The following is a 25,088-nucleotide window of genomic DNA, read 5'->3' on the forward strand; positions in this document are numbered from 1 at the left end:
CAGAACTGGGCAACCTAACTGAAAAAGAAAGCCCTACAGCTGCAATCTACACTTTTAGAAGAGAGAAAATAATCAGGAGTTCGATCAGTTGATAGCTTCGCTATTTAACTTAGTTAACACTTTCTTAACATCAATACTAGAGCACAGAGACAAAACCCAAATCCTCTTCATAGAAAGAGGGTTGCTCAGGTAGGCCCTGCAGAATCCTCAACCTTATAACCCCCGGGTGACATTACAGTCATCCTTTGTTTAACACAATTCCAACAAGAGGTAGATGGCTGCTGGGGATAGTATTTGTAGGCAGATCATCTGAAAATGAATAGGTAAATACTAAAACATCAAAATAAAAAATAATAAAATCAAAAATCCCCACACTAAAAACTTCTGCAAAACATTAAACTAAGTAGAAATAAATTTGAAAAGGAATTTTCCTGTAGAGTCTACATGGGATAAAATGAAACTTAAGGTATCCATATACATAAGTTAGCAATGAAGCATAATTTTCAAATAAAAATTGGCATATATATATATGTTTTGTATGTATAAACTATTGCTGATTTTATTTAAATAAAGTTTAATCATTTTAAAAGCAAAAAAAGGTCACTTTAGTAAAACAAAAAATGCTGCCTTTAAAAACAAGCTCTAAACTGCCTAAATGATTTAATATGCTTAGTAATTTACTGTCACGTCTCCTAAATTTGCAGCACATTTTCAGCTGTTGAACAAGAATTTTCCATGCTTTTTTAAGGAACTGCCTCTAATTTTAAGATACATTTACAAAGAATACAAAGAGGTCCCCACGAAATATACTTTATCATCTTTGAGAGGCAGCTAACTATAGGTTTCACTTCTTTCTTTTTTTAACCTAAAAAATCAATAATGAATAATTACAATGAAAAAAAATAGACCAATGACTAGTTATACTTACTAAGAAGGATAGGAAAGTTACTTTAAAATTACTTTTAATATTAACCTACAATTAGTTATCACAGTATTGTTCCCTACCAGCTAAAATATTACCTTAATCCTCAATACTAAGTGTCCATGAACCCCAAATGTTCTTTTTAAGGCATATTATAAACACTCCTTTTGTACAACAAAAATTATGCTTTATGAAGGTCAAAACAAAATGCCTCTTGGTTAATGTCAATTTAAGTCAGAGCTTGAGAGGAAGAAAAACTTGATTAGGTGTTTACTACAAAACTCTTCCTTTACACGATTGCTTATTTCTCCATAAAGCAAAAATAATGCTGACTTTTCTAAGAAAGACTATACAGAAGAGATAGAAGCTACTGACTCTCTACTTTTCTTGTTCTGTGGGATAAAATATTTGAGATCCTTATGAAAATTATCCTAGGCTGTAAGGTTCCCAAGAAAAAAAACAAACTATAGTGATGGGGAAAAGTCTAAGCTTTGCTAAACGTGGGGTTTCCCGCCCACCTCTCCCCCCAACTTTTCCCATAAAAGCAACCTCTACTAATAAAACAAAGCATCCTTTATCAAGTAGCTCCCTACAGATCCTATCTCTCCTTGAGTGCTTACCACAATCTGATTTCTGGACAGCTGACCCAAAGTTTGATGATTTTACTGATCTTCAGAAAGCCACTGACTGGCTAAAGTCTTATTGGTGAACAGAGTCAAAAATCAGATGCCCCTGCCATACTTTACAGAATGAGGAGTTGGACAGCACAGTTACGTTTGGCTGCACTGTGGTGAAACATATGAGGCATCTTCTTTTTGTCTTCAATTAGCCACGTTTGGGCTGAGTAGCTCTATTACATCTTCAAAAAACTGAGCTCCAGTTCTTGATGGAGATAGAGGAAGGTCATTGAGGAGGTGGTTCAGCTCAAGAGCTAAGTGAAAAATCTGTCTTTTGATTCAGTCCTGCTTGTGGATAGAAGTCATCTTCTGGATGGAAGAGGGAGTGAGATGACCTAGAGTCTTGAATTGGTGGATCTGCAGGAACAGAAACTAAATACAGTGGAGACCTCTTAACTGAGTAACACCACGAGATGGATTTCCTGACAATGTGTCAATATAAGCTAAATATAAAAATTAAATATGTGGATTGGAACTGATCATGCACTTGTTTTTCCAGGTATCAAATGCATCTGTACAATTCTAAGAATAAATAATGTTTTCCCAATAACTAACTGTAAAATACTTCATGGAAAAACAACCAATTTAAAGGGGGAAAAAAAGACCCAAACAAAAATCCATATACTTTGCCTCTTTGAGTGCCATACCCTCACTTTAAAAACTCACTTTAAAGAATGACTTTTTCTCTCCATCTACACAAACTAAATCTCTCTACCCAAACAGTATTAGTAACATGTATCAAATTTTGAGTTGAATCTTTTAGTTTTTTTGAATCTCCCAGAGAAATGGAATTCAAATACACTCAAAATACTAAATTGAGGCTTGAATGATCTACCTGCTCAAAAATTCTGAGACTTGCATTAAGTAAGTTGAGTCCTACTTATCAATCAAAAGGAGAGTATATACCATGGAGTCAGGCAGTCTTTAAATGTGAATAGTGGTCACCTTAAATTTCCCTCAAACTTTCATCTGAAAAAAAACTAAGAAAGCCCACAACCAGATTATAGTGGATCTAGTTTTAAATTTCTCTATATATTAACAAGAATTTTGATGAACATTTGATTACTTACTTCCACTTAGAATTTGAGTATGTAAATTTACTGTATATACTCTCACAATTATTAGACCAAGGGTCAGCAAACTATGGCTTATGGGTCAAATACATCACTTATTTTTGTAAATAAAGTTTTACTGGGACAAAGCCATGTTTATTTGATTACATTCTTACTGTCTATGACTAGTTTCATGCTACAATGGCAAAAAAAAAATATTTGGAACAAAGACTACAGAACCTAAAATATTAAAAACTGGCCCTGTACAGGAAAAAGTTTGCCAACCCCTGATATAGACGATTATTAAAACATATGTAAAACAATTTACACTTTAAACTGTTTTGAAAGAAAGAAAAAAAAACAAGTAGATTTAAAATTAGATATAGGCCAACCATAACAAACTTACCACAAAAAGAAACCAAAAGCAAAGTAAGTCCCAAGAGGACACTTTATCTGGCGTTGATTCAGGTGAAGAATTTGATCCTATCTTAACATTACAATTTTATTTTTTAAGAATTTATACATAAATGCTATGGAACTGACATATTCAACAGTATACAGATAAATGCCATGGAACTGTTCATTTAAAAATGGTTTATGTTGTGAATTTCACTTCAATAAATTATTTTTTAAGAGTATATACAGTATTTTACAGGTTTCTAACCTTTAAGTGGGCCACATTATATTGCAGTGGTTAAATATGTAAGTTACATCTTACCTAATAATGTGGTTTCTCCAAAATCTCTTAGATCATCCCAGACCCTTGTGTATATTTCTTCTTTGCCAGTAGATGGAGACAACACCACTGAAAGTTTAAAAGACATCATTCCCTGTTTAAAGGGAGCTTGCTGGTCTGAAAACTGGGGGAACCCTAACCCAAGATTTCTTCAAAGTTATTTTTTAAAAAGCAGACAGAATGGCTATGCCAAAACCAGAAATCCAAAGGAATGTACCCAATATTAACTACGGACATCCTCAAAAATTTACTAAAGGGGGACTAAACTCTGTTTATGATGTAGTAACTAATAAATAATATTAAAATGCAATCATCCCTATAACTTGGAAGATTCAAACTTCCTGCTCACTGCTCCTAATTTAAGCTAGATCATTTATTTTTCAGTTTCAGAAAATTTAACTCAGAATATGAAAGAAAAAGAGTTCTTTGAATTACACAAAGGTAGATGCAGTACATATATAGTTTTTCTAAGTATTAGTCATATGCACTGCTAGAAGCCTTTTATTCAAAATAAGACAACTATCCAGATCCACATAAAAATAATAAGAACTTTATTAAAAAGAAGAGAATTAAAGCAGAAATGGTGAAAGCAGGAAGAAAAAAATTCAACCTTATGGTCACAATGAAAAGAAATGCTCATGAAAGGAAAGACTCAAACTCCTCCAATTTCCAAGTTTATTTCACTATTAAAAATGACATACAGACCAAAACTATCTGCAAGAAGTAAATTTCAAACCAGAAAGCTTAAGAAGTCATCCCAAAATAATTATTTAATATTTTTCAAATGACAACTTTCCTTTCCAAATTCAAAGCCTGAATGGAATTTTAAACAAAAAAAACCAAGGTAATCAAGCTAAAAAGACAAACCTATTAAGATACTGCTATACTATTTATATTTACCAGAAGACTCCTGTCCTTAACATGAACTAAACAAGAACAACCTATTTGGCAGAAAATGTCTTATTAAGAAAAAAGATTACCTTAAACCAAATAATAACCAGTTAAAAACAAATACAAAAATCTTAAAATCCCTTATATTTATGTATAGTTTGCTTACTCTCTGATCAAAAATCAAAACTAAAATCAGGTTCCATAGAAGGGAAATGAATATAGTACTCAGATATTAGCATGCCTACAATGACTAACTCGGTTAAACTAGAACTGACATAACTGCTAAAGTAAATCCTCTTACGACTCATTACAAGATGAAGTCGGTAAAGTAAATCCTGAACCACAAACTTCTATTTAATTATGAAATTTTATGATTCCCAAAAGAGAGTAACTATCATGTGCTAAGAAAACTATACCCACATTCTAACTGCCTATTAAGAGCACATAAACAACCATAAACACCTTTTCATCATCCACATGGCAAATGTTCTGTGGCTTTATTTAATCCTTGGGTTGGCTTCCTCTTGACAAAGAACAAACTTTTTGACCTTTCCCAATCCTTCAACAACTAGTATGGATGAAGGTAACGCTAATTAAATAACAGCCGCCACCACAGAAAGGAACTTTGCAATTTTCAAAGTGTATTCATATATGTTAATTCAAATTTTATGACAGGAAAATCTCAAACGTAAAGTAAAAGCTATGGCCAACAACATAATTCACAATGAAAGATAAATGATATTTGTATTTTGCACAGTTACCTGTCCATCAACACAGATGAGGGAGAAATGCTTTTACCCAGATTTTTAAAGCAGTAACTGGAAATGTCCTAGAATTCTGTGATTGATATAAAGCAGATACACCAAACTGCAATCTACAGACCATATTACTACAAAAGGAAATAAAAATGACCAACAAGGAATGAGTTTTCTTTATACTAACTAGATTTTGGGGGAAAACACACACAAAAACAAAACACCAGGTGTTAACCTGGCAAGTTCTTCTTGGGGATCTATGATGTCAGTGCTTCTGCCTCCACCTGCTGGCAAACAGATTATGAAACTAGCAGAGATCACTGGGTTAAGAAAAGGTTCACGTTTTGGGTAACATTTAATGTTTTATGTAATTATTTAGCATGATGCTACTTTGTGTTAATAAATCAGTAATATACTGATGAAACTCATTAGGAAAAAAACACATTAAATTTTACACACACAAAATTACAAAAGATTTCTTGGTTCAGAACATTATCTAACAGGCCAAAAAAGAAGTTAAAAAATTTTTTTTAATTACCTGATAAATGACATCTTGGAAAAGGACTGGAAAAGTAAGTGCTGCATCTTCTAGCTCATTTAGACTACAGTGTACTAGTGTTTCATCCTTAAAATAAAAAACACATACTGAATAAACCAAGATACTAAAAGAAATTTCAAATGATAATTTTATGTACCCATGATCACCAAAAACATTGATTAAAGTACTCATTCATACGTGGGATTTTATATTTATCATATTGCTGTGTGTGGCACAGCAATTTGGGATAGAATTTTCTAAGCCACTGGTTCTCACGTATGGTCCCTTGACCAGCAAGAAGTATCACCACCTTCTGGGTTAGAAAGGCAAATAACTAGTTAGAAATGCAAATTCTCCAGCTCCACTTATGATAATTCAAAAACTTCAGAAGGGGGTGAAGGAGAGAGGAGCTCAGCAATCCATATTTTAATAAACCCTTTATGTGACTCCAATGAATGCTCAAGTTTGAGAACCACTGCTCTGAGTTCTGCACTTGCCAACTTTTCTGGTAAGTATAATCCATACTCCTTTTATTTAACAAATAACAAATGAAAGTTTAGAATCTAATTATTTTTAAAATTACATATATTCTATTCACATAGCTCCTTATCCTTAAATCTTTTATAAAGACTTTTATTTTATAAAATGGATGTCTTAGTATTTGTTGAATATGTTTCAGACATAAACATGATTTAACTAAATTAGCAGTCAATGAAGACTTGTCATCTTTGATCACCAAACTGTTTTCTCATTAAGAGGATAAGAAGGTGAGGATCATTCAATCTAAGATATGTGCAAATATTCATATTTCTTAAATACCGAATACAAATAGGAGGTCTATTTGTAGTTAACAAAATGTTTTCTTTTAAAAAGCTGCCAGTGACTACCCCCAAATTTTTCAATGCATTTAAAATGAATTAAAATGAAACACAAATGTTCATACCTTGTGATTCCACATCTTATTAGCTGGAGTGTTTCTTTTAACCTAAAGTTAACTCTGGGGAGGCAAAGAGCAAAAAATACTCTAGATATGCCTCATTTTCTTTTAATAGCATATCAGACTACACATTTCAAGGTACTGTCTTATCATCTTAAAAAAAAAAAAACCGGTATCCTCTTTCCTACAATTGAATAACTAATTCTACTACTTCATTTACACACTATCTAAATTTTGATCATTCTTCATTTACTTCTATAAAATTATTCATTTATGCTCAGCCAATTCCTAGCTTTCCTTCTCTATTTACCTTTAAACTGGATTAAAAATTACATGGTCAAACTTGCTATGATGACCATATCAACTCCTAGCACAAAAATCTAGCAAAATCTTTTTTCAGTTTTTCCACTAACTTGCACATCACATCTAAACTACTCATAATCAGTTTCAGAATTTTTCTCTATACTTATCCTCTAATAAATACCTTAATATTTAGGACCTCTGAATACCTCTCTTACACCTCTTTGGCTAGGCAAAGGCTAAGGTGGTGAACTCTCAAAAAAGAACTATACATCCTAGTTAAGATTTAAAATAATGATCTTTTCCTCAAGAAAAAAATTTTATGAGAAGTAAACCACATCTCCAATTATAGGATACCAGTAACAAAGGCTAAATAATAAATTGTTTCCACTATTATGTAAGAGGTAGATGTTCATTTTTCAAAGCTCTTTTGGTATCCTAAAACATAAATTTTTAACATACCAAGAAAACATATCAAAGGTTTTATTAACATTCAGAGCTCATGCTTTGGGGAGTCTATTAATAAAGTTATTGATATTAGACAATACACAAAAATAAGAACAGGAAAAGAACTATAATCTTGCATAAAGTTAACTCATTGGGACACAGATAATATTTGGTCCTTCAGGGAAACATATCCTAACCACGACCCCCTCCCCCGCCCCCGCCCCCACCAAAAAAGGTGAAATCTAAGCATGAAATCAAATTATAATTTATTGGGAAATTTTTCAAAAAAGATCACAAGGGTTCCAGAAATATGGGGGAAAGAACCAATTTAAATACAAAAATGAAAGCCTAACTTATTTTCAAAGAGTACCTGATACCAACCAAATGTGGATCCTGGCATTATACTATACTTCAAATAAAAACATTTCAGAACATCTTGGACATGTTTAGTAAATGTGTAAGCCTATTCATTCAATTGTATCCTTTTAGTTATTTTTAGCTAGATTTTAAAAAATAAATTTAACTTACTTTCCCTACCTCTATAGATAATATACTTACCAGGTCTAAAACTAAGGAGAATTCTGGTGTGCTTCTTGTTTTCAATGGAAGAGCAGGTTTCCTATTTAGTTGTTCTTCTGTCAGTGGTGGAACATGTTTGATGAAATAATACCTATAGATCAAATTTTTTTAAAAATCTCAACATTTCTATTTTTTATAAATAATATTAAACATATTACTAAATTCAGCTCATATTTAAATCTTTTTAAAATAAATCTTCAATTAAATAATATCCATTTAACCTAGTAAACCAAACCTATGAAACATAAATAAAACTGAAAATATATAAATTAGTACTTCAGTAACCCAGTAAAATTATTAATACCTAAGGGTCACATGTTCTTTGCAATATACCATTGAGCCACCCTTCCACATACACACTTTCATTCTGCTCCAAGAGCGAAAGGAAAATAAAAGACAAAAAAAAAAAAAAAAAAAACACAAAGAACTCACGGGTCAAACACTTCCCAGTCTTCTTCATAGGTGGCCTCTGCATGAGCTGACGAATAACCACTATCTGGAGTTACTGGTGCTATTTAATAAAAGGAAAAACAGTATGTTAGTTTTAACTCACTGTGAGTATACATTTTTACTGATTTTATATAAGATTTTCCTGACCCCTTGTGTATTTTAGGTTAAAGATATGACAGAAATAACTTGTAAACAGTATTTCAAAGCAAATTTCTTAACACATATTTCTTAACACAAATTTCTTAACTCCAGAAGCAAAGGAAAAAACTGCCATTACAGATAAAATGGCAAGCTAGATCATGGCTAGTAGAATTAACATCCCTAAGAGCGAAGAAAAAATTTACTACTTATTGCTAGAAAAATATACTCCACCAAACTTCAATTTCTAACTGAATGGCGTCTGTATGTGTAACCATAAAAACTTCATGCTGCCTCTTGCAGCAGTAACATTTTTCAAAGTACCTTGTACATACATAGGAAGTCAATATATATGTGTGCTGACAATAGACCCAAAGGTAGTTTTTAACCTGAGATCTATGACCATTCTTTAAGAGGTTCATGAAACCCCCTTGTGCACTTATGTTGTATGTACATTTTCCCAGGAACCTCAAGGCTATCTAAAATCTTTTAAAAGTTAAGAAATGCTGTTCTATTTAGAAACCACTGCTTCAGAGGAGGCTTTATTTTACTTCTAATTTACAAGCAACCTAAAAATAATCATGAAGCAATTCTATATGCCATGACACATGACACATGGTATATGTTTAAGCTAAAATTCTATCAACTGACAGAGCTTTAGAAATTATGCTGGAAGGGGCACCTAGCTTGCTAAGTCAGAAGAATGTAGGACTCTTGATCTCAGGGTCTTGAGCTTGAGATCCACAATGGGTGTAGAGATTACTTAAATAAACAAAAAAACCTTGCTGGGAATTTTCTAAGACAATAATTACAACTTAAATTCAAGAAGACAAAAGATAATATTATTAGTCAGAGGTAATGTTTCAGACAAAAGCTTAAGTTGGATGCTACAGACTGAATGTTTGTGCCCTCCCAAAATGGTATTTGGAGGTGAAGACTTTAGGATGTCATGAAGTCATTAGCGGGGAGCCCTCATGAATAGGATCAGTGCCCTTATAAAAGAGACTCCAGGGACACCTAGGTGGCTCAGTTGGTTAAGCGTCCAATTTGGACTCAGGTCATGATCTCGTGGTTTGTGAATTCAAGCTCCACATCAAACTCTCTGCTGTCAGTGCGGAGCCCCTTTGGATCTTTTGTCTCTCTCTCTCTCACTCTCTCAAAAACAAACAATGGGGCGCCTGGATGGCTCAGTCGGTTAAGCGTCCAACTTTGGCTCAGGTCATGATCTTATGGTTCATGAGTTCAAGCCCCGCATCAGGCTCTGTGCAGATAGCTCAAAGCCTGGAGCCTACTTGGAATTCAGTGTCTCCCACTCTTTCTGCCCCTCTCCCACTCATTCTCTTTCCCTCTCTCTCTCTCAAAAATAAACATTAAAAATTTCTTTAAATTATAAAAAAAATAAACATTACAGAAAAAACAAAAACAAAAAACAGAGACTCCAGAGAACTCACATAAGCTTCTGCCATGTGAGGATGCATGAGAAGACAGTTGTCTATGAACCTAAAAGCAGGCCCTTAACCAGGTCCTGAGTTTGCTGGCACTTTGATCTTGGATTTCCCAGCCTCCTAAACTGTGAGAAATAAATTTCTGCTGTGTATACACCACCTAGTCTATGGTAGTTTGTTACAGTAGCCCAAAAGGACTAAAATAGTGGAACACGGTAAAAACTGCTGTAATCTGTCTATAGGAATGGAATATTGGTGGATAATAGTCTTTCAGGACAAAAAGAAATCATTTTTGCTATTATGGTATATTAATTTCTTACGTATGAATTACCTTGTAACATAGTATGTTCAGTGAATGCCAGATGTAAATAATAATTTTTGTCCATCTGTAATAACTTTACGCCAATGACAGTTCATTAGCACAAGGGTTAATAGAAAAATACAACTTCTAACCACTTCTGTTTCAAATTCCTATTAACCTCAGAAAAAGGGAGAAAGGAAGTAATATTTGAGAGCCTTCATGCTAAGCATTTTTCTTCTTTCATCCCATTTAGCCTTTAAAACCGTGAATTATTATTACCCTTTTAAAGCTAAGAAAACTGACTCAAGTGAGCTTAAATTGTCTAAAGTCACAAAGCTAAGTAAATGGTAGAGCCAGCCTCCTTCTGTCTTGTTCTCTTTGGCTTAGTTCTTAAGGAAAAGTAATAATCTTTGTCACTCATACTCATCTTTTAAGATCAGCAAAAATTTTACTTCTCTCCTGTCATGATACTCCCAGAGTAAATATAATATGCCACCTCATCATTTTGCTCATTTATTTGTAACAGCACTCACCACACTGTACAGTAATTTTTGTGTATACCTGGCTCATCAATTAGATCATTCACTCTTCAGGGTCAAGAAGCATTATCTTATTCATCTTCATAAACAATGCCCATCACAAAAAATAGATGTTCAATAAATGTTAGGGGACTAAATGAATGAATGAATGAGACAACAGGACTAAATTTTCCTTTTCCCCCTCTAGAAATCACTATGGTTATAGAACTCCCTTCTCCATTTTCATAGTTGTCAGGGAAAAAAAAAATACAGCAGCACAAAAATATAGAACAAACATCAAACACGAGGCCCAAAGCCCTGGACTTCATCTACTTTACAATTCACTAGCTTAAACACTGGCAAAGTAATGAGCATAAAATGACAGGTCAAGAGTAGGTTCATTTGCAAGTTTTAACCACCCAAAATGAACTATGTGCACCATATTGATTTGCTTGTCAGATTCAATATTATTCTTAAATTACAACATTATAATTTAACATTACAGATATTAACATTACAGAGCCCAATCTTTTATTCGACCAAGTTAAAATAAATCTTTCCTATTTTATGTCACTTTTCATTTTGGCATGACTGGGTTGCACTATATAGAAATTTCATAATTGTATGCATTTTTTCTTTAAATGTTTTCAGCTGTTTGTAGTTTTTCAAGTTTCTCCTTTATATTCAAAGGAAGAACATTATTCTACTTCCTTACACCAAACTACATTTCTGAACCAATACATATGTGCAAATGCCTGGCATTATAAGAAATAAACAAATCTAAAAGTGCCTGGGTGGCTGTTGGTTAAGGGTCTGACTCCTTGATTTCAGCTCAGGTCACAATCTCATGGTTTGTAAGATTGAGCCACACATCAGGCTCTGTGCAACTTGCTTGGGATTCCCTCTCTCCCTCTTTCTCTGCCCCACCCCTGCTCATGCTTTCTCTCTCTCTCTCCCTCTCCCTAAATAAAAAAATAAACATGAAAAAAAAATTTTTTTAATCTAAAATAAAAGCCTAAGATCTTGTCCCTCTGAGAAACGATGACCGCCCTCAATTTTATTTCTGCTTTTAAGTATGATGGAACAGTTTCATCTTTTAGCTTTATGCATCTGTATACCACAACCCTCAGAAGTAATAAATTCTGATCTCATGTGTTCTACATTTCCATGACAAGTGGCTCAGGGACCATACAATTACGTTAGGCTTTTATAAGGATCCAGAATTAGGCTGCAGTTTGAATACAGGGCAAGATCTAGGAACAGAAGCTTCTTGGGGGGGGCGGATGTCATCTATATATGCAACAAATCCGAAGGTGTAAAGCTGCCGTTAGGTAGGGACTTCAGACTTAAGGGTCTGAGACTGGGTGCAATTACAATAAATATACTCATAAACATGAGCATCTATTTCGTTATTTGTGTTCAATTTCTCTAACTAGTAAGATCAGTACAAATAATTAAACTGTAAAATGATTAATTCTCAATCAACACAACCTTCTAAAAACTTTCAATTTCAAAATGACTGTATATCTGGGAGAAAGTTTTATTTTCGATTTTAATTGTCTTATGTTCAAGGAAGAAAAACATGCATTTGACATTAAATAAAAATAAATAAATACCGTATTTTTCTAAATTTATGAAGATGCATAAGAAAAGGAATTTTCTTCACCTGTAAGGGGTGGGATATCACGATTAACTGTTTCTTCTGCTTCTTCTAAACCATTATTTATCGATGGTCTCACTTGAACTGCTTGATTTGAGTAAGCTGCTCCATTAGTTGATGTCGTAGTACTGGTAGTGATCTCATCCACCTGTTCCATATCAAGTTGTTTTACTATCTCTTCAGCTTCCACAGCCTGTCCTGGGGAATCAGATCCTGATGTTCCTATAATCAAGATTCAGTGTACTCACAACCATCATTTAAAAAATCAAAAGGGAGTGGCAGGATAGGATAGATGTTTTTAAGGGTACAAACTTATATAGCAAGCAAACATAAGCCCTAGAGACCTAAGGCACAACAGAGTGCAGACAACAATATTGTATTATAATCATCAAACTTGCTGACACTAGAATTATTCCAACCACTAAAAAGAAAGGATGATTATGTAATGTGATAGAGGTGCTAATTATTGCTACATGGCAATCATATTAAAATATATAAATGTATCAAATCAACATGTTATACCCTTAAACTTACATAATGTTGTATATCAAATATATTTTAATAAAGGGTTTTTTTAAAATGCTTATTTATTTATTTTGAGAGACAGTGTGAGCGAGTAGGGGAGGGGCAGAGAGAGAGGGAGAGAAAGAATCCCAAGCAGACTCTGCACTGTCAGCACAGAGCCCCACACGAGGCCTGATCCCACAAACTGAAATCATGACATGAGCCAAAATCAAGAGATGGTTGACTGACTCAACCACCCAGGTGCCCCTCAAATACATTTTAATAAAACTAAAATTAAATATTGAAAAATAAACTCATAAATATTTAGAAAAACTAAATGCAACAGACATAGAGCTGATGATCACTGTTTAGTGAGTCTCTTCTAGATATTTCAAATAATGAGGAATAAAGACTATTATAAGCTACAGTGCTATTGGTGAACAAAATTTTTCTTAAGAGTGTTCAGTTTAGAAATATCCACCTATATAGACAGTCATAATTTAGAACGTTAAAAAATTTTTATTGAGACATAATGGACATACGACATTGTGTAAGTTTTAGGTGTATGTGCTAATATAACACATCTATATATTGCATTATGGTTACCAACCTAGTATTAGCTAATACCTCTATCCTGCCACATCGTTATCATTTTTTGTGGTGAGAAAATCTAAGATCTAGTCTCTATGCAACTTCAAAGTATACAACACAGTATTGTTGATTACAGAACTTCTTTTCAATAAAGCAAATATCATTTATTAAGTGTCTACTATGAGCTAGGCATTGTGTGTGTGTGTATTTTTCATTATCCTCAAATTAGTCCAGTACTAAGTAAGCATCCTAGCCACTGTGGACAGAGGTAGTTATCCAAGAATGAGCTGTTACCCTAACCATCAGAACATTTTTATTCAGAGACACAAGAACAATTTCCTAACATGATTCCATCTCAGTAACAAAGACTGAAGTTAGTTTCCTAATCATACTCAGCCACAACCTAAATGACCCTGCTACCCAATTCTTCCATGATGAGATGACCCCAACTCTATTTCCTTATGGAATCCTCCAAATGTCATTTTCAAAAACAAAATCAACCTCCCATACTCTCAATTTTCTCAGACAACATTCCTTCTCCCTCAAAGCTTTAAATGTGACTTATTTCCAAAAAATCTCTTCCTGATACCTTTCCCCTCAAAGCTCTTTATTCTTCCATACTCAATATACTAAATGAATCAGAATTCATTTATTCCATTGCTGCCACCAAATCATTGGTTTTCCATTAACGTGCAAAAATCCCTCCTCCTTTGAGACTGATGGCACCTAGCTTTGTAGTTCTTCATTTATCCCCACTGCTGTCCTCTACCAACTGTTGCCAGCATCCTCTCTCAACCAGACGAATTTAACACCTAGCTACCAGTTTAAAGCTCTATGAAACACCTGCTGGTTGTTACTACAGGGGATGTCAATGACTCATCCCTAAGACTAATCAAAGGTCTTGCGCTCTTAAGCTCCATCTTCATACACGCTGCTCTCTTTAGCAAGTACCATGACCATAACCTGGACATTCACAGTAAGAAACTGTTCATCTCTGAAAAATAAAGTTCAAATGTATCAATCCACTACCAAAACTTCCTAACCTTTTATTTACCTATTTCATATTCCCATTACATGTGACCTTCCTGTTTGATAAAGGCCAGTCTCATTCCAAACAATCCCTTAACAGCCCCTTCCCCACCCTTCTCATCTAGTCAGACTGCATGGTATATCACTTAATACACTCATAAGCCAGCAGCTTCAGTATTCTTGCTCCCTCGTCTTTCAAATGTCACCCATCATAGAAATCTCTCTTGAATCAATGTAACTTACAGGCTTACTGGATTATGTATGTATTTCTTTTAATTATGCCCAACAACAAACATTCTAAACCTTCACTGTTCTCTTCAGTCCCCGCCACCAGGAATCTCAGCACATGGCACCATCTCCTCCTTCAAAGAAAAAGTAACTTACCAAAAACCAACTTCTTCTGCCCATTTATTTCCGCACACACCTTCACAGCTTCTTTCCTTTAGCACTAGAGAAAAATATCTCTTTTCCCTCTCTTCTCCATTCTAATCCTTCTACTATCTGTTCTCATAATCTCATCATTGTCGGCCGACTCCAGAAACTTTCTTCATTAGTTATTTTCCCTCTATTTTCAACCTCTTCCTATGAGACTCCTCCCTGAGGCTTAAAAACATGCTGGTCTCTCACAAAGAGAAACCACTCGAGACTTGGTAACCTCTCTAATTTTATAGTCAAGTAGTTCATAACAGTAACCTACATTTGCTGCTTCCTTTCTTACTCCCATTTTACTCTTTTAACCCAAATGTGTTAGGCTTCCAACTCCAGCCACTCTCCTGAAACTGTTCTGGCAAAAGAAACCAATAACTTGGGATGCCTGGGTGGCTCAGTTGGTTAAGCATCCAACTTTGGCTCAGGTCATGATCTTGTGGTCCAGGAGTTTGAGCCCTGTGTCAGGCTCTGTGCTGACAGTTCAGAGCCTGGAGCCTGCTCTAGAGTCTGTGTCTCCCCTCTTTCAGTCCTCCCCCACTAACACTCTTGCTCTCAAAAAACAAACAAACAAACAAACATACATACATTAAAAAAAAAAAAAGACAGAAAGAAACCAGTAACTTTGTAATTGCCAGGCTCAGCAGTCTCTTTTCAATACTCATTTCCTTTCCTTCAATCTTTACAATTGTTTGACCCTGGGTTTTGATATTCTCTTTTCCTTTGGCTTCTATGACACAAAATCTCCTGGCTTCTTCCATGTCTTTGTTGCTTTCTTTTACTTTGTCCATCCTTAAATATATTCCAAGATCTTAGTTTGCTGAACATTTACTCCATTAGTTTCAAATGATACCTATAAGCTGGTAATATAATAGTCTACTGCTTAAACCCAGGTTTCTAAGCTCCACACAAGAAGGACAAATGGCTACCAGACATTTTTATTTGGTTGTTTCATAGCATCTCAAACTCAGTATGGCCCACCTATCTCCTAGAACCCAACCTCTCTTGAAAAAATAACCTTGTGTCATCTTCATCTCTGGTCTCTTTCACCTCCAATCTGTGCTCAAAATTTGTCTACTCTGTATCTCTGATCCTTCTTCTTTTCTCTAATATTATAGTTAAGGCTACATGAAGTCTCATGTGGACTACAAGTCTACTAATTGTTTTCCCCCAACACAACCTTTTTAGAATGTAGCTGACACATTGTGATTTTTAGAAAACAAAAATCTGTTCATATTACTCACCAGTTTAAAACCTTTCAGTCATCCCCCACCAAGGATAAAATTCAAATATCTTATCATGTTAGTTTTGATCTGCCATCTTTGTAACTATCTTAACCATCCTGTGCACTCCTCAAATCCAATGGTCTATCTGTAACTAATTTCAGTTTCTCAAACACACTATGCCTTTGCTCACGCTGCTCATTCTACCTGGAATACCCTTTACCACCTTTCAAGATTCAGCTTTTCTATAAAGACTATTGTGAGATGTCAGAATATAGAACCATTCCATCCTATGAATACCATACTACCCCATACCTCTATCAGTGCACTTATAAAAATTTATTATACCTATTTATAGATCTCTCTCCCTCTTGTAAAAAATTAAGCTCCTTGAGCACAGGGACCATGGATGTGTTAAATATCCTTGAATCTCTAGCGATTAATACAATGGCCAGGACACAGCAGATACTCAAATGAATGACATGAAATCTTCGAATCGCCCCTGCCCCATATTTAAATATAGTTATCCTCTCTCACAGACAAAGAGGCTCAAGAATTTAAAGAACTAGACCAAGGTAACACAGCTAAAGAGGCAGAGCAAGGATGAGGATGAGGATGAGGAGGAGGAGGAGGATTTGTTGTTGCTGTTGTTGTTGTTGAGAGCAAGGGGCAGAGAGAAGAGAGGGGGAGGGAGAAGGAGAGAGAGAGAGGTGGGGCTCATGTTTACTGGCTCAAGCTCACCAAAAGTGGGGCTCAAGGTCACCCAAAGTGGAACATGTGCTCACCCAAGCAGGGCCCAAGCTCATGAACTGTGAGATCATGACCTGAACCGAAGTGAGATGCTTAATGACTGAGCCACCCAGGCACCCAGCAGAGCTGAAATTTTAAGACAGGTTTCTCTAATTCCAAGGCCCATTCTTTTCCCACTACACCAGCTATTTCCAAAGTTGGTCTATGGGGCACTAGTTTTACAAGATGTTAACAGATGTTCCACAAAAAAGGGTTCACTGGATCATACATGTCTAGGAAATATGGGGTTAAACAAAGTTAAAGGTAGTTTTTTGTTTTATTTCTACTATAGGACTTCACAGTCCTTTTAAATGTGCTAACATACATTATTTTCATCCCCCAGAGCATCTAGATTTTATAGTGCACTATTCTGCCTTTTAAAAATCGTATTATCATCCAGAAACATATTCAAATTAGAATTTAAATAATCAGGCAACAAGCACTTAATGGCTATTTTCCATGTGCCCCATACTGTCAAACAACATGGTGGGTGCAAAAATAAAGACAAGATCTCCTGTCCTCACATAAAGACTAAATGATCATTTATGAAATTAACAATTATTCATAAAAAAAGAACACTAGCTATCTCTTTTTAAAATATGCCAGGGGCACCTAGATGGCTCAGTCAGTTAAGTGTCCAACTTTGGCTCAGGTCATGATCTCATGGTTCGTGAGTTTGAGCCCTGTTGTCAGGTTCTGTGCTGACAGCTCAGAGACTGGAGCCTGCTTCAGATTCTGTGTCTCCCTCTCTCTGCCCCTCTCCTACTCACACTCTGTCTCTCTCAAAAATAAATAAACATTAAAAAAATTTTTAAGAAAAACAAAAAACAAAAATAAAATGCTGGGGCTGGGAGGGGGGCGGGGGGCACCTGGGTGGCTCAGTTGATTAAATATCTGACTCTTGATCTCAGGGTCGTGAGTTCAAGCCTCTCACATTGCGCTCAGTGCTGGGTGTGGAGCCTAAAAAAAATGCTGGGCAACAATCCAAATTTCTTTTGCAAAGGCATTTCATTTGAATTAGAGTAGTTTTACTAAATATCCAAATTAATGACCCCTATGGGGAAAAATCAAGCAAACGAAAAATAAAATGTGTTACAAAAAATGACCTACTTTCAGCTCACTTAAATATTCAACAAATTCCACTTTACTGATCTAGAATATTGAAAATGTTTCTGGATTCCCTCCTATACATAGTATCATAAAAATCATTTTCCTTCCAGCTCAGAGTTTATCATCTAGCTTTTCGGAGAGTGAAAGCAGAGTTCATGCACTTCAACAGAGTTAAACATAACCTAAATGTATTTCAGTCCGTTAAAAAAAAAACAGTCTTTCAGGAGCTGTGTATTTTTAATGAGGCTGAAAACAAACTAAGATGCTCACAAAATACTCCAGTAAAATCAAACAGATCTCTTGAAAAACCAGGAAAACTAATTTTTAAACCCAGATTATGGTTTATGGGTAATAGTTTATACTTACCATTTTTATTTGCTGGTGAAAAAAAGTTGAAGACAGGAGAAAATATGGTCCCCAACAATGTAGTCCTTGGAGGACTGCCAGAGGAAGGATTATCTTCTAATTTTCCATTTTGTTTTACATGTTGATTTGTCACTTCATAACTACCAGCTTCTAAGGCAAAAAAAAAAAAAGTTGCAATCTAGAAAACATGACTTTGAGAAATGTGTTTTAAACAATTCATTATGAAAATATTTTTTCCCTTAAAATACTTCATAAAAACTGATGAACACTAATGTTAAGAAAGCTTTACTTAAAAAAATCCTGAGGTAAATCAAATGATCTTTATAACAAATTTATTTATAATGTTTTATAACTGCTACAAAACACATTTACATCTAGAAGTATATATATAGACTGAAGTTTCTAGTATGTAGACTATAGGCTTCCACAGTGTAACAGAAAATGAAATAAACTCTTTGTAAGTAAAGCAAGTTACAACAAAATGAAATAAACTCTTTGTAAGTAAAGCAAGTTACAACATCAAAAACACAAATGCAAGACTGTGTCTTTATTTACATTTTGGGATGCTGCCTACTTCATAAAACCGACCCTCCAGTCTCTTACTAATGAATACCAGCTAAATAAATAGCGGCAACATATATATACTGAAGCAGAAGACTATATATAGTATATAGCAAAAATTACTTATGTGCATACCGAGGCACCATTTCAGAGTGGTTAAGAAAAACAGGTTTTTTGTCTTTTGTTTTTTTAGATTCTTAATAAAAATTTTTCATGGGTTTTGGAAAATAAACAATAAAAATAAATTCACACAAATGTGTTTTGATTAATCATCCTTGATCTTTCACAACTTTACTTGGTATCTACCCACATTTCTTTCTTTCTTTGCTGCTATAGCTCTTTTCTTTTTCCCTAATAGTTCAAAATTTAGAGATACAATATTGAATTGAGAGGAAAGAGGGAAGGTATTCTTGCTGTTGTGTTTAAAACGCAGCACCCCATGCTCTAAAGTGTTCTTTATACCTTCCTCTGCTTGTCCTTCTCGTTTTTCTCCTTCTTTTGGACTTGGGGAGCTTCTCAGCAATACTATAACAGACTGACCTAGAACAAGATTTATCAACAGCAGCACTACTGACTTGGAGCTGGACAATTCTTTATTATGGGAGGATACCCTGTGCATTGTAGGATGTTTAGCAGCATCCCTAACTTCCACCTGCTAGATGCAAGTAGCAATCCCACCATAGGTTGTGACAACCAAAAAGGTCTCTAGACATTAACAAACATCCCCTAGGGACAAAACAACTCCTCATTAAGAATCACTGCCCTGAGTGATCCAAGACCCCTCTGAGCTGAAGTTCCATGATCCAGAAACAAATTCTTTGTACTTATTTCAGTAAATTAAGTCACAATTATAACTGCTGTAACAAATGAATTTATTAGAGGTCAAAAATGTTGTTCTGTATGCATTTTCATGATAAATAGTATAAAGCCAGTTGTTCTGCCTTTGTCATTTTAATTCATCAAAGTATATTTATATGAGGTAATTTTTATTTCATTTCATGCTAATACTTAATACAAAGGAGATTACAAAATAAGGCAAAAATTACACACATTCAATTTTTAAAAACAGAAAAGAAACACGTCAGGTGAAATTTCTGCTTAGACCTAATAGAAGAATATCTAAATATTAACAAACCTCCATTTACTTGACTTTTCCGTCTTACTCGAGATATCTGTTTGTTAGGCTTTTCTCCTGCTCTTGGTGTTGATGTGATCAAATTATTATCTATATCACGTTCAATCCTACTCCGTTTTGAAGGATTTTCTCTCTCTTCCTTAAGATATGAGGAAAAAAACATGCATTGAGCATAGGCATTCTGCCTTACAGGTTACACTTATAAAATATGGTATGTACCCCCCTGTTTACTGCAGCTTAATTTACAATAGCCAACAGAAAGAACTTAAGAGTCCACCTATTGATGAATGGATAAAGAATACATGGTGTGTGTATGTATATATACATATATAAATATCAAATTATGTTGTACACTGAAACTAATGTTGTATATCCATTATACCTCAATCTTTTTTTTTTAATTTTTTTTTAACGTTTTATTTATTTTTGAGACAGTGAGAGACAGAGCATGAACAGGGGAAGGTCAGAGAGAGGGAGACACAGAATCTGAAACAGGCTCCAGGCTCTGAGCTATCAGCACAGAGCCCGACGCGGGGCTTGAACTCACGGACCAAGAGATCATGACCTGAGCCGAAGTCGGCTCTTAACCGACTGAGCCACTCAGTCGCCCCTCAATCTTTAAAAGAGGCACAATATGTGTAATATATTTTCCTGTTTTCACATGCAGGAGAAACAAAATAGAATTATATAATATCCAAAAGTGGTAAAAAACAAAGTAAAAATTTGACAATGTTGTAGGGGTGCTTATTATTAATGCACTTAAAATACACAAATATAATCACAGCATTCTCAATTCAGATCCTTTCCCCAATGTCCATTACACTGTCTGTGCTATTGAAACACTCGAATTGTAAGATGTGCTCTGAATTTTCAGCAATACTCCCCTACTCTTAGATTTGTCCAAAAGAACAGTGGTTGTTTCCGTGAGCACTCAGGGTAAGAAACAGAACCTCACTGGAATTTGTTGGCATATCACATATTACCAAAATAACAAGGCTTGCCAATGCCACACCCAATGCCAACCTCAATTCGTTAAATGCCCAAATTAACACTAAGGAGTTTACTCCTTAATGAAACTCTCTATTCATTTCCTTATATGGGGCAAATCTACACCACCAGTGTACATTGTTTTTGCGATATTATTGACTAAAAGAGTATACTCCAAGTAATACCTGGTTTGTCTTCACTTGTACGTCTATTTTTCTCATTTGTAAAATTTTTCTAGAGTCATCGACCACATGAGCGATTTTCTTACATTACTGTAATACTGACCTATAATCCCTTGCTGTATTTTTTAGTAATCTTTTTTTTCTTTAATCTTTACTTATTTTTGAGAGAGAGACAGCGTGTGAGCAGGGGAGGAGCAGAGAGAGAGGGAGACACAGAATCAGAAGCAGGATCCAGGCTCCGAGTTGTCAGCACAGAGCCCGACGTAGGGCTTGAACTCATGAACTGTGACATCATGACCTGAGCCGGAGTCGGACGCTCAACTGACCGAGCCACCCAGGCGCCCCTTATTTTTTAGTAATCTTAATCTCTACACCCAATGTGGGGCTCAAAACCCCAAGATCAAGAATCACATGCTCTACTGACTAAGCTAGCCAGGTGCCCCAATTCCTTGCTGTTTTAATGAGACTACCTGAAACCTTTTGGTAAGGATGAGATTAGAGATTCTTAAACCTATATTAAATATAATTTATATGTATAATCAACATTCTTATTCAACAAGAGTAAGAATTCTCTACTCATAATGAATATTTGTACTTAATGCTTTTATACCACAGTAAATAATATGCTACTATGCATTTTTTAAAGGTTGAATATTATTTTATTTCTGAAACAAACCTTGGTATTGTAAATGAACACAATTACAATTTCCTATTTGGATGAAAACAGAACAAAGATACTGTCAAAATATATCAGTCAATATCATACCACATAGAATTTTACTTTTACTCAGTAGTTTTGCTAATTTTAGGTAGCTCCATTACAACAGTATGTCTATTATAGCACAAAATAACACTTCAGTGATCCACAACAAAATTCTTCATATGTTTACTATTTATCATTCCCCTGCATGTTTAAAAGATGAACAGGGAAGCCTCATATCCCAAATATGGGAGCTCCATTGCCAGAAAACAGAACTCTCTTCATAAAGTCCTTCAAGAACAGAAATAACACCACAAAGCCAACAAGACTAAGCTCCAGCATCTTCTTAAAGAAGTCTCTTAGTACATCTGCTATAACATAAATACTTACATTCTGAAAACCCTGCATTCTGCAACACTAAAAATAACAAGGCTTAAGGAAAAAAATCAGTCAATGCCCCGTTAACTCTGTAACCATAGCACCAACAAAAACAATGATTGGGATACCTCCAGAGATAACTTGGACACCCCAGTGAGGCAGCTAACAGCAGCTGAAATGCTACCTCAGGGCTTAATAAAAGGTAATAAAAACAGAAGGAGAAACAAGGGCTTATGGGAGCTGAGAGGAGCTTTAAGCCAGTAGGGCAAAGATGGACACAAAAGGAAATGCAAACTGCCACGTGAGAAATGTCTCTGCTAGATCACAGTGTACCTCTCTAGGAGGCAACCCCCCATTGCTAATTATCACTTCTAATTAAAAACTGTGTGTGTGTGTGTGTGTGTGTGTGTGTGTGTGTGTGTGGGGCTTTTGTTTCTGTAGCAGCTGAATTGAAAGTTTTTTATTTTCCTGATGAAATATAAAATTCAACTCCCATTACTCAGGATCCCCTTGTCCAGTTAAGGAAAAAATCATGTATAAAGCAACACATCACCCATGTTATACTGACACTATTCCCCTATTTACCAATAGTCTAAGCTAGCTGATACTGTAGAACTACATGTTTATTGTAGCAGAAGAGACTATACTGTGGTCAATTAAAAATACATATAGTATTTTTGCATACATAAAGTATGTAAATACATAAAGTAAAAATATTTTAGCTTACATCTCTAAGGAGGAAGAGGATGCCATTTTTTTTAAGTTCATTTATTTTGAGAGAGACAGACACAGTGTGAGTGAGAGAGGGGCAAAGAGAGAGGGAGACAGAGAATCCCAAAAGGGCTCCATAGTGCCAGAGCGGAGCCCAACGCCAGGCTCAAACCCATGAAACCATGAGATCATGACCTGAGCCAACACCAAGAGTCAGAAGCTTAACTGACTGAGCCATCCACCAGGAAGGTAGTATTCTTAAATCTCTGAATCCCAAGGGAAACACACAGAACTAAAGAGGCAACAAAAACTCAAGGTCAAAATAACAGCAAAAACAAGGGGACAAGCTATCTCCCTTAAATTCTAAGCAGATGAAGACAAACCAACAGCCACCATACCTGAATGCCCACATACACTAGTGTAGAATAAAGGGATCAACAAGGTGTGTGACACACCTAAGAACAAGAGAAGCCCAAAACAGCTAAAAGGTAGGTATTCAATGTAAAGCATGGCAGGTCAATGTTAAGACGGGAAAAAGTTGTGCCCAATCTAATAGCAAAGGGGTCCATGGTGAGAATGAAACAACAGCTCCTATGAACTCCTAAAACTGACCAACTAAGGCTCTCTTCTAGAACAGGGCTCCACACTAAGGGGAAACTGCTGGGAATGGAATCAAAATTGAGTAGCAAAGAAACAAAAGAAAAGAAGAAAAGCGAAGTTTCAGATAAACATGAGGTAAGAATAAAGAGACAGGAAAACTCAAAAAGTAATCACTATATTTTTTAACACTACACAAAACTAGTTAGAAAAGATACCCTGTGGGGGTGCCTGGGTGGCCCAGTCAGTTAAGTGTCTGAGTCTTGATTTCGGCTCAAGTCATAATCTCACAGTTTGCGGGACCAAGTCCCACGTGAGGCTCCATGCAGACAGAGAAGATCGTGCTTGGGATTCTCTCTTCCTTTCTCTCTGACCCTCCCCTGCTCATGTTCCCTCTTTCATTCATTCATTCATTCATAAATAAATAAATAAATAAATAAATATTTAATTAAAAAAACACATATATTTGTGTGTGTGTGCATATATATAAAGAATGACATCAGTAAAAGAAGCATTATAGATAAAAATTATAACTTATTTCAAAGCAAAAGACTTACTAAGAAAACGATACGAGACACATATCAAGAGTTAGAAAATTTCAAATCAGAGACAAAATAATTAGACATAAAAGAAAAAAATCACACAGTGCGAAAACGATCAACTTTTTCATAAAAGTGAAAATTAAAAACCTGGCATCATCCTCATTATTTTAGTTATGCTGTGCCTATGTTATAGCAGTTCTGAATTTCGGGATAAAAAAAGAGATGGGCCTTGAACATCAGGAGTTTATGCTCTAAGATACAGAAGGATGCTTTACTGTAATATCAGAAATAAAGACTGAACTAGAACAGACATAAAAGTGAGTAAACAACAGATTAGGTCTTTAATTATTTATTTTTTATTTAGTAGGCTCCACACCCAGCATGGAGCCCAACATGGGGCTCAAACTCACGACCTTGAGATCAAGACCTCAGCTAAGATCAGACCCTGAGATCAAGACCTGAGCTGAGATCAAGAGTCAGATGCTTAATCAAGTGGGCTAACCAGGCACCCCTAAATTATGTTTTTTAAAAGAAACAGAAGATAAAATGGGGGAAAAATTTTAAAGACATCAAAATATTACAAATACTGAAGATAGATAAAGAAGATCCAATAGACAGAAAATAGTAGTCCCTGAAGAAGGAAACCAAATCAAAAGTATAGCAACAGAACAAATAACAGAAAGTTTTCCACAAAGAAAAGATTTTAAATTACATGTTGAAAGATATGTTTAACTAAAACTATCAACCCAGAAAAACAAACAAAATATATCCTAAACTTCATAGAATTTGAAGGAAAAAAAAAATCCTTTGGAGATCAAAGGAAAATCACTTCATTTATAAAGGTAAAAAATTAGATTATCATCAAACTTCCAACAGCAATGCTTTTATGTCAGAATAAAATGGAATAACAT

General features: G+C 35.1%; 1 protein-coding gene across 4 annotated transcripts in view; it reads right to left on the reverse strand.

The window, feature by feature from the left end:
- Nucleotides 1-25,088, reverse strand: part of CTDSPL2 (CTD small phosphatase like 2) — an 82,326-nt gene that overhangs the window by 15,426 nt on the left and 41,812 nt on the right. For 3 of the 4 annotated variants that reach the window (XM_027067145.2, XM_015064824.3, XM_027067146.2), the window contains exons 3-8: nt 20,081-20,219; nt 18,385-18,534; nt 12,353-12,568; nt 8,267-8,345; nt 7,814-7,925; nt 5,572-5,658 (exon numbers count right to left, since the gene is read on the reverse strand). In XM_027067145.2, coding sequence (XP_026922946.1) covers nt 5,572-5,658; nt 7,814-7,925; nt 8,267-8,345; nt 12,353-12,568; nt 18,385-18,534; nt 20,081-20,219 — 783 coding nt within the window. The remainder of the gene's footprint in view (nt 1-5,571; nt 5,659-7,813; nt 7,926-8,266; nt 8,346-12,352; nt 12,569-18,384; nt 18,535-20,080; nt 20,220-25,088) is intronic. The other variant, XM_027067147.2, reaches the window with a different exon arrangement.

Source organism: Acinonyx jubatus, chromosome B3 (genome assembly GCF_027475565.1).
Source record: "Acinonyx jubatus isolate Ajub_Pintada_27869175 chromosome B3, VMU_Ajub_asm_v1.0, whole genome shotgun sequence".
Taxonomy (NCBI): Eukaryota; Metazoa; Chordata; class Mammalia; order Carnivora; family Felidae; genus Acinonyx; species Acinonyx jubatus.